The following is an 11,002-nucleotide window of genomic DNA, read 5'->3' as shown; positions in this document are numbered from 1 at the left end:
TATTTTTACGTGAACTGTAGGTCAACCTGTCGCGACACAGGGCATCGATTTGTACCCGTACTGAAACAAAGTAATCATCTCTTGGTCCCTGCTCTGCAAAACCCCATCCAAGCCGTGGGAAGTGAGAGAGGTTCAGGGGGGGTCTAGAACTCATTTCGATAAACAGCATAAAACAAACTGTTCTGCTCAGCTTTTTGGCTGCGTGGTCAATTTGAGTCAGGTTTACCTGAAATAGCGGCACAGAGCCACCAGGAGTAACACTTTGTGCCCCTACATTGCACACTCATTAATCCAAAGTGGTCATGTCTTGCTGGTCTCTAATCAAACTGTATTTGTGCCATTACTGACGGGAATAGCCACAGTGTTAGTATAATGTGGCCTGATGCTAAGCGTAAGTAAGCGTAAGGTGTTGCCAAGATTTGAATGGAAAATGTTTTCACCTTGACAGTGGGTGAACCTCTTAAATGTAGTCTGGTCCCAATTCAGGTATATCATGATTAGTGTTGCACCATTTTCAGCAAATGATCTCTAAATAGTACATTTTGGGCATATAAATCACGAAAGCCACTCAACACAAAGTATGTGTCTATGTAGAATTAAGATTACAGGACAAAATTAAAAAAAGTTATGCAGGTTTTAACTGACAATAAGCCAGTCTAAATGTACAGATTTTAATGAGGAGAGATTCCAAGGTAGTCAAAGTAAAATGTCATACTAATTACAAGTGAAATCTGCAACTAACAAGGACTAAAGACATACCAGTTAATAATGGTGATGCAATGACACTGTTTTTTCTTAATAGCCTTTCATTTGGAGTAAACCTATATATATATATATATATATATACAGATATAGCTGCTCCCAGCAGTTAATGGTGATGCAAAGACAGGGTACAGATATTTTTTTAAAGCGTCTATAATGAATATTTTTACAAGAGCGATGGAACAAATGACTAAGTAATTTGCCATAGGTCATTTGTAATTATGAACCCACAGATAATCATTAGAGTTAGATAAATAAATTGGCCAGGCTGGTATATTGGCCAATGTTAGCTAACTGCAGAGACAGTATTTCAGCATTTGTGTATTTGTTTGCCAAAATTGCTGTACAGAAATGCCAGACTAGGTTTGAGGTCATTTAGAAACAGTGTCACTATTGCAGAGAGCCCGGATAAGTTGTTTTTTCAACTGTTCTGCTTAGTATATATCTTCGTCATGGTTTTTTGGATTGTTTATGTTATGTGCTTTTGTAAAACAAACAAACAAACAAACAAAAACAACTATCAGCTGTTAGAGTATTATCAGATTTTTTTAAACTATAAGTATCGACCTCACGAATCCAGTTGCTCCAGTCAGTCAGGCTTCAGTAATAATCACCTGAATCTGTAGCTCTCCTCAGCTCTATGGAGCTTCATAGCGTCTTTCAGCTCATGGCGTCATTTTCAGCCGCTGAAGGCAGCTGTGTTTCTCCATATCTGCTGGACATGCAACTTCAAATGTCAGTGTTGTGTTTACAGCTTGTTTCTGTGGCCCCCATGTGGCCAAAAAAGTAAGATACTCTAGGTTTAACCGATGGTGGTACCAAACAACCGTTACAGCAGCCTTGAAACAAGATAGAGACCAGGAGATTGTTTACTGTAATGTTCCCAACCAGGATTAACACTGACAAAAGTGAAAAGCCCATGGGCTAGACTGTCAGCCTGCTACTGTAATGGACTTGCTTTGGAGACCCTGGCGTGAAAGCCCCCCCCCCCCGTTCCTCTCACACCTGGGAACCTGTGTTAGCTCCATGAGTGAACACCTTAGCCTGACCTATAAACGGCTTCCATTGGCTCCTAGAGCAAATGTCAAAGCTTAGGCTTAATCTGTTAGGGAAGACTTTAGGTTATAGGAGATCCCATTCCAATCCTGCTAGGTTATATTACCAGCTGTTGATTATGTATCTCCATAGTCAAGATTTCCAAAGGTATTTCCAGGCACAGATTACAAACATCCATCTTTGAATTGTATTTGCACCAGCAATATTAACCACATTTCTCTTTGTCCAACAGCAATGTAGCCACTTAATGCCAAATACAAATCTTTTCTTGCTTGGAGTTCCTTGTTTTCTCCCAATCTTTGCTTGGGTTTTGGCTAATTCTACTGCTTCAGGGTCTTGCAATGGTTAACATTTTCTGCACTGACAGCATTCTTAGGGTCACCAGAGGTTAATACACTACTGATACTATGAAAAGTTCTTCCTCCAGTGTCTCATTTTGTCCTCCAGATCTCTTCTCTCCCTTCTCCCTCCCCTCCCGCTCCACCTCAATTACCGGCGACTGAGCAACGGACTGTGGGAAATTAGCTCTACATAGAAGCAGTGGGTGTGTGCGTGTGTGTGGGGGGGGTAAGGCTGGGTAGCTCAACTGGACCTCTTACTAATAGGTTAGTACAAGTGGTGTGTGGACTCCATAGTCACAGCAGTCACGGTGCAAGGCCCAAAGAATATAGACTGCCTCTTCACTGGGCTGCAAGCGTACAATACCAATTTACCTGTTTAACTGACTGTAGATGATTAGGATAGTTCACGTAAAAAAATGTAGTCTGGTGAAAGAGAATAGTACAGTATTACAACCATAAGTGTAATGAAATACAGTTACTTTACCCTTAACAATCCCAATTTCTCCAGCCAAATAAGCATTCTTAATAGAGTCTGTATTGTTGAGAGCTTTTCGATTTTGCTGAGGTGTTAACACGTCTTGATGAGGTATATTGAGCTCAGAGGATGTTACACCTGTCATTTACATTCGCCTAATCTGAAAGCATGCATTGTATAAAACATTTTCTTAATTGTATTACATAGCTGTCTTACCTCAATTGTATTTTTTCCAAACTGTTTTATTACGTAAGCAATTGTTAATTCATTGACTCAACACTATTCTGCCACTATTTGCCACATGAGACAGATTGCCACACAAGATGTCACCTCTGATTCAGTCGGCTTCTTCTTATAAATGACTCTTTATGTTTTACTTCAACAGCCCTTCACTGAGACCTGGAGACTTGTTAATTAAATCTGATTTACACAAATCTGTCTACAACATTAATATGATTATTTCTCACTTTAAACATATGCAGTGTTTAATCTGGTTTCGCTCACAGTCAAATATATACAGTGATAAATGGCAGCATAAATTTGAAAGCAGCATTAATAATAATATTAATTTTCATTACCAATCTCAATTTCAAATGTATTGATTTTGTCAAGAATAGAGCTCAATGTTGAACTCCATCTTGGACTGGAATTCATATTTTGTCCATTCCATAACCACATTATTGGATACAATGAATATTACAAATACAGCATTTCAACTATTTTAATGGGTTTATTAGAGAAAAGCCTTGACTCTGTATGTAATGTGATATTGTTTTCTAGTGGTATTAAAGCCATTTACCTCAAACTGAATGGTTGATATACTAACTACAGCAGAAACCAGTAGTTGATTGTTAGAAAAATAATCTGCAACAATTTTGATAATTGTGTAATTGATATTGTATAAGCAAAAAATCCATCAATGTTCTAGTTCCAGCCTCTCAAATGTCCGCATTTAATGATTTTCTAAGTGTTCTATAATAGTAAATGGATATTGTTGGGTTTTGGACTGCTGGTCGAACAAAACAGACAATCTTAATAAGTCAACTTTAGGTCTATAAAATTGTGATAGCCATTTTTCAATATTTTACATTTATATACATTTTATAGACCAGGTTTTATAGATGTTTTTAAGACATATTATAGACCAAACAAATAATCGATAGTCGAGAAAATAATCTGCAGATTAATCGATAATGAAATTAATTGTTAGCGGGGGGCATAATGCTTTATTATTTTATCATTAGCAGGAACTGTAATTTTGCTGTCAAAGTTTAGTATTATGCTTTGTAAATAGTGCATGCACTATTAGGCACAACCAGATCTAAAATCTAGATTTTTATGAACCAAGTGTTACATTATTAACAGAATTTTAACCTCATTAATTAGCAGGGAAATATGTTGTGTTTGCTGGCCACAACATTGCAAATTCTCTGGTAAAGCCTTACTAATCCTATCCAAGAGTTTCATCAATGTTCTACAACGAACATTCACTTTAAACTAAAATTATTTTTCTTAATCTGTCTCATCTACCCCTTCTTACCGTCCGTGATGTCCTCTTCACATCCATCATCAAGTCTTGCCAAAATTCTATGAAGTAATACCTGGTTTAATGTGTTGTAAAAATAGGGTAAGGCTATTTCTTATTCCACACCAACAGAGCCAATTCAGACACTTAGTTTATGAGTAGTGCAAAGTTTCAAACTGAAAATATTGATCACGAAAATGGAAGTCCAAATATGTCCCCACTTACACAATTAACATCACCGGTAAAACAAATAACAGCACACCCTGTTAGAGCCTCCAGCAGTGATTGCCCAATAAAGCTATGCAATAATAGTTAACCCGACCACATTACACTGCTGGCAATTGTGATTAGTAAAGAAGAAAGCCATAGCGAGCAGAGACGAGACCCAAATGCTGTAAGCTAAATTACAGAATCTGGCCTGTGTTTCCAGGGCACGGATCAACTACATAGCCTACAATGAAGAGCCAGTGCTGAGGGAGAGAAGCTAAACCCTGTTTATCAGAATGCTCTGGGTGTTGCAGCTTATTAAAGTGCCAGGTGCTTTTGAAAAATAATACCCCCTCTCTCTTTCTCTCTCACTCTCCTTCCACTAGCTCCATGTCTGCCTCTTCTCCACCCTTCCCCCTCCAAACCATACTCTAGCCAGTGCTGGAGCAGAGGTTGAGGAATGAAACCTTGGCTTGGCTACGCCAGTAGCTACGCAAACTGTAGCATTTCAGCTGCCTTCAGAAGTTTTTACTTATTTATTTCATTTTATTTCCCCCCTACCACATCTCCCCTGTGGCCAATGAGGTGGAAACAGCGAGGGTGATGAAATTAAACCATTTCTTTCTTTTCTTGTTCTCACTTTCCAGCCACCGTCACACTTATCCTCTTGATTCTTTCCATTTCATCCCGTCTTTCTTGACTTTTCCGATAATGAGGTGCGTCCTCTTATAGGCCCAAAATATCATAACCACCATCAAACCAATCTATTCAGTAAGAGGCAGTTACATTTGACGAATTACATGGTACACTTCAACTGTGGAGCTTCTGCCATAGCAGGAGACGGTGGGGACACTAGTAATATGATGGTAAAAGAGACAGTATAAAAAAAAAGATGTCTCGATCAATATTTGTTACTGAAAGAACTGAAAGAACTGTATTGCCTCTGCCACACTGTACATGGCATATAAAAGGTAAAATCTGGTCACTTGATGGATTTGTTTGCCTTTTAATGCTTGAGTCTCACTCCCAATTTATTATATAGTGCACTATATTTACAATATTCAATTGTATTTGATTGTCTGACTTCTGAGCTGGAAATTTATACATCACTGTATGTAGTGCCCTCAAAAATTCCCTCTGTCTAATGAAAAATTCAGTGGCATGTACAATATTTTTTGATAATAGTCAAAATTTTTGAATCTGTAAGAGACATTTCGGACATAGCTAAGGTATCAATTTGATGATGATTTTGTCATTTAACAAAACCATAGATTTGATTTGTGGTTAACTCTTTTTGAGCTTTGACTATTGTATTTATAAGCATGTTTCTGAGACCATATAATTATAATAATGTATTTTTTTCCCTGTAGGACTCTGTGTATGTATGTGTGCGCATGCATGTGTATACACCTTAACATAGCTATTAGTGATGTGTGGCCATTAACAACCTGCATGACTTGCATTTTCCAAAAATGTAAAATCCAATTAGTCTGCAGATTTGTTAATTGCAAAAAGATATATTATGTCAACATTAATGCATTTTTATGGTCGCTGCATCTTGTAAAAACAGGTGCAAACTACATCTGGGTCGAATGCTTAGTTTGCATGTACTGTCTAACTGTCTCACTACGAAGGGTTTTACTGGCTGCCCATTTACTTGTTGCTATAGTGACTGATATATTCCAGTGTCTTTAAGCAGCTCTCCCTAAAAGCTAATGCTTAAGCCCTAGGATGTCTGCCATTTAAGAATCCTAATAAAGCCTTCTCTTTAACCAATAATACACTCACACTGCTAACATCAGGATTGAATGCCATATTGTAGGGGCACATGCAGTATGTCCCCAGAATGAAGTCTAGAATGTCAAGCAGATATAAATCCATGGTTCTGCGTATTGAAGGGAGCATGTATAAATGTCAACATGCATCAGTGTGCCTATAACAAATGTCAATATGCTCAAATCCTGCTCTTATTCCCTCACCAACTCTATTATCATGTAATACTCACACCACTTCTCTCTGTCTTGCTTGTCTTACACAGGTAGGAATGGACTGGGCTGTGAACTCTGGAATCTAGTAACAACAATCAATGAGGACTTCCGTCTTTAAAGAAAAAGCAGAGTCTTCATGGATACCTATAAATGTGCTCAACATTTGTTCTTTGAGGTATAATATCAGTCCATCCTTTTTTCTTTTTCCCCCACCCACCTTCTCGGGTCTGCCTGGCTGCAGTCTTGGCCCTGAACCCTGACACCAGCAGGGAACATTGAGTGATTGGTCATTACATCCAAGGGGCATCTACAAAGCAAGACAAAAAAAATCCCTTGGGAGCCCCGCTGCAGCTGGTGGTGTTGTTGGCGGCAGGGGAGGTGAGTCAATCGCCTCAGCAGCTGCAGCAAATGATTCATTATTTGTGAAGTTAAAAGATCAGATCACTTAATCTACAAGGACCAATTTCTTACTAGAGGGAATCGGTCCAATATGAAGGACGTGTCATTTGTGGATCGGCTCTTTGTTGGCTTGGCCATGGCCTCTTTTGTTGTGGCCAGTGAGGAGAGACCTGATTGCCCAAAGCTCTGTGTATGTGAAATTAGACCCTGGTTTTCTCCCAGTTCTGTGTACACAGAGGCGCAGACAGTTGACTGTAATGACTTGGGACTCTTTAGCCTGCCGGAAAAATTTCCAGTGGGCACACAAGTACTATTACTGCAAACAAACAATGTTGCCAAGATTGACAAACCCTTGGATTACCTGGCCAACATCACAGAAATCGATTTATCGCAAAACAATTTATCCTCAATCAGCGATGTCTATCTGGGGAACCTTCCTCAGCTGCTGTCCCTTCATATGGAGGAAAATTGGTTACGAGAGTTGCCTGAACGATGTCTGGCAGAAGTGGCTAACCTTCAAGAGCTCTACATGAATCACAACCTCATCTCCTCCATTTCCCAGATGGCTTTCCAGGGTCTCAGCAACCTTGTGCGACTTCACCTCAATTCTAACAAGCTGAAGGCCATTAAAAAAGAGTGGTTCGAACCCATGCCAAATCTGGAGATCCTGATGATTGGTGAGAATCCAGTTCTTTCTATTGATGATATGAACTTCAAACCTCTCAGTAACCTCCACAGTCTAGTTCTTACCAGAATGAACTTGTCCCAGCTTCCTGACAATGCATTGGCTGGTCTTGATAACTTAGAGAGCATCTCTTTCTATGATAATATTTTCCCTGAGGTTCCTCATTCTGCCCTGAGAAATGTAAAAAATCTTAAGTTTCTGGATCTAAATAAAAACCCCATTGCAAGGATACAGAGAGGGGACTTTGTGGATATGCTCCATCTGAAAGAGCTGGGGATTAATAGCATGCCAGAGCTAGTTTCCATTGACAGCTTTGCCCTCAATAACCTCCCTGAGCTGACCAAAATAGAAGCCACCAACAATCCTAAACTCTCCTACATCCATCCTAATGCTTTCTACAGACTACCACGGCTGGAAACCCTAATGCTAAATGGCAATGCACTCAGTGCCCTCCATAGGATTACCGTTGAGTCCCTCCCAAATCTCAGAGAAGTCAGTATGCACAGCAACCCCATCCGCTGCGACTGTGTAGTCCGCTGGATGAACATGAACAAGACCAACATTCGCTTCATGGAGCCCGATTCACTCTACTGTGTGGAGCCTCCGGAGTATGAGGGGCAGCATGTCCGACAGGTTCACTTCAGGGAGATGATGGAGATTTGTTTGCCGCTCATCTCTCCAGAAAGCATGCCTGGTCATATTAAATCACAGAATGGGAGCTCAGTGTCACTCCATTGTCGGGCCTTTGCTGAGCCAGAGCCGGACATCTATTGGATCACCCCATCTGGTACCAGGGTCCTACCTAACACCGTCTCTGACAAGTTCTACATGCACCCAGAGGGAACTTTTGACATTTATGACATAACAGAAAATGAAGCAGGTCTTTACACTTGTGTTGCCCATAATCTGGTTGGAGCTGATCTGAAATCTGTTTCAGTAGAGGTGAATGGATTTTTTCCCCAACCTGCAAATGGGTCTCTGAACGTCATAGTCAAATCAGTGGAGACAAACTCCATAGTGGTTTCCTGGAAGACTGGCCCTGGCACCCTGGCTCCCAACATTAAATGGTACACTCTGTCAGATGCCAACCATCCAACTACAGTGTTTACCACCAGGGTTCCTTCTGATGTCCAGGTCTACAACCTCACCCATCTCAGCCCCGCCACTCACTACAAAGTATGTGTGGATGTCCGCAGCATCCACTACAACCATGACACCAAATGTGTCAATGTCACTACTAAGGGATTAGACCCAGCTAAGGACACAGAAGAATGGGACACAGCAGTAATCACTGTCTTTGGTGTGCTATTGGCTGTGATTTCAGTGGCCTGCCTCCTTATTTATGTGTCTCTGAGGAACCACCACCTTTATGGGGATATAAGAAAATGCTACTCCAAAGCTTCTCTGACACCAGTGGAAGCTACCAGTATGCATTCTTCTTTCTTTACAAAGCTGTGGCTTGCAGGTAAGGGACTGCCAAGTGGAGTGGAGGTGAAAGCCACAGTCATAAATGTATCTGACAATGCCTTTTAAGAAGTGCAGCTTTGTAGAGCACCACACACCAACTACACTAAATGGACAACGCCATGGGCAGGGGTGGATGAATCTGTAGTACTGTTTCAAAAGCATACCCATTGCTGGTCCCTGGCTCAGATACACTGGCAAAACTATTATTGGACTGGGATGGAACTGTTTAAATTAGGCTACATGCTCTCCCAGTTTCAACCCTAGTTGAAGTGGTGGCTTTGTAACCATTACATCAAACCAAGCTAACATCAGCAGGACGGGGCATTTACTGCAAAAAGATATATTTCAGTATCATTCATACAGAAATGCAGGCAGAGAAAAGGAAGTGAAGATGATGATGATGATGATTATGATGATGATGATGATAATGATGATGATGATGATGATGGTGGTCAACTCTCTTGTATTGACTGTTAAATGTGTTCAGAGTTGTGGAACTGTCTGTGTGGTCCCAAGCAATACCGTCTGTGCTTTGTCAAACATCCATAGACGAGTTAGAGTTACAGTAATAACACCTGTCTATTATGGGAAGGGAGATTTATTAGAGTAGACAAAAAACAGTGACTATGGTGTAAGCCTTTTGATGAAATATACCCCCCTCCCCTTTTTTCTATTTTAAAATGGATTCTTGATTTTTCATGGAAATACTGTTAGATATTCTATTATGTTGATGTAATGACAAATCCTCTGTATCTGAACAGTTTAAATTGGTTTTAAATTAAAGCAAGGAGCAGACTACTTTTGATTACAATGTCACATTAAGTTTAAAGAAAATCAGCTACAAAATGGGCATCTAGACAGAACATTTTCCAAATGTCTGTTTATGCTGTGTAGTTCTCATTGCAATGGTGACAGGGAAAAAATGTGGATATGTTGGACTAAAAGAGTTTTAACAGGTTGATAAAAACTGAGGTGATCAATGTGTTATTACCTCAAGAAGCGGTCCGTTATGCCCTGGTAAGTGCCTACAACAAGAACAACATGAGGTAAACAGAGAAGAAACTGAAGAAACACGTCAGCCACAGCAAAACATGGCCATGTCATCATTGCAGAATCACAAGCTATTCTCCAGTACTTTTAGTGGAAATACTTTTCTCAGTATTTTTAGCATACATATTTTAAGAAAACATTTTGTTGTTGCTTTGGGTGTAAAGTTAAAAAGCCATTTTTATATTAACTGTATTATATGTGATAACTGGGCACAACAGACTAATTAAGAGAAGTGCTAAGAAAAAAAATAAATGTCATTGTTTCTTTTACAAACAAACAATTGCCTACTTTCTCTCTTTTGCTTTCTTCTCATATTAGTCATAATACTTTTGGTTTATATATATATTTTTTCACCATTCAATCATGGGTTAATGGGAAATGTCTAATGACTTTTATCTGTGACATTTCAACTGCAAGTATGTAAAACAAAAATATTGACAATGACCAAGTGATACAGAACATAAAACTGTCTTTTAAGTCAGACCACAGGGGGAAAATCAGAGAAACTTCAGCTGAATGGTTGAATGGTTGTCCTAACCCTGACACAGAAGGAAAACAAAACAAAAAACCAGAAAACAGAAAAACAGAAACAAAAGAACAGAACTCATTAGCCGCCTCATTAAGAACATGTTCGTCCTTCAGCAGGTCTGAATATAGTCACAGTGCTACAGTTACAGCTGCTGCTGCTCCTGCTTAGACATGGACACAGCGTCCCTACGACAGAGAGATAAAGTACAGTACTGATAAGTCAACGCAGGGTGGGATATAGCTGAGTCTAAGCTTTAGGACTCACATTTTATTTGTCTTACTGAATTATCCAGCACACGGAACATTTCACATGAGAAAGCCAAGCATGATGAATGGTTGTCAGAAGCAGAGTGACATGGCGTATTTATCAAACAGAGCCTAATGCTCATACATCAAGCCAGCCTTCAGCACCATGGACAGAGGCTTTTAGAGCCACGGCATCTGTCAGAGACAAAGGGAGTTAAAATATGATGTGGTGCGCTCCTCAGGAAATGCTCAGGTCAGACTGAGTCTGTCTCT

The 11,002-nt window shown here is 39.8% G+C and overlaps 1 protein-coding gene across 1 annotated transcript; it reads left to right on the top strand.

The window, feature by feature from the left end:
* The first annotated feature begins 6,832 nt into the window (after positions 1-6,832).
* Positions 6,833-9,275, top strand: LOC120801885 (leucine-rich repeat neuronal protein 3). The gene has a single exon (XM_040149215.1). The coding sequence runs from the start codon at positions 6,845-6,847 to the stop codon at positions 8,969-8,971; it is 2,127 nt and encodes a 708-aa protein (XP_040005149.1). The 5' UTR covers positions 6,833-6,844; the 3' UTR covers positions 8,972-9,275.
* The last annotated feature ends 1,727 nt before the right edge of the window (positions 9,276-11,002 follow it).

This window comes from Xiphias gladius, chromosome 2 (genome assembly GCF_016859285.1).
Source record: "Xiphias gladius isolate SHS-SW01 ecotype Sanya breed wild chromosome 2, ASM1685928v1, whole genome shotgun sequence".
NCBI classification, from domain to species: domain Eukaryota; kingdom Metazoa; phylum Chordata; class Actinopteri; order Istiophoriformes; family Xiphiidae; genus Xiphias; species Xiphias gladius.
The sequence above is the reverse complement of the archived record's forward strand: the minus strand, read 5'-3'. Positions and strand labels throughout refer to the sequence as shown.

Bases quoted from the DNA above. Each gene is read 5' to 3' on its own strand.
- LOC120801885 (XM_040149215.1), top strand. From the start codon at position 6,845: ATGAAGGACGTGTCATTTGTGGATCGGCTCTTTGTTGGCTTGGCCATG.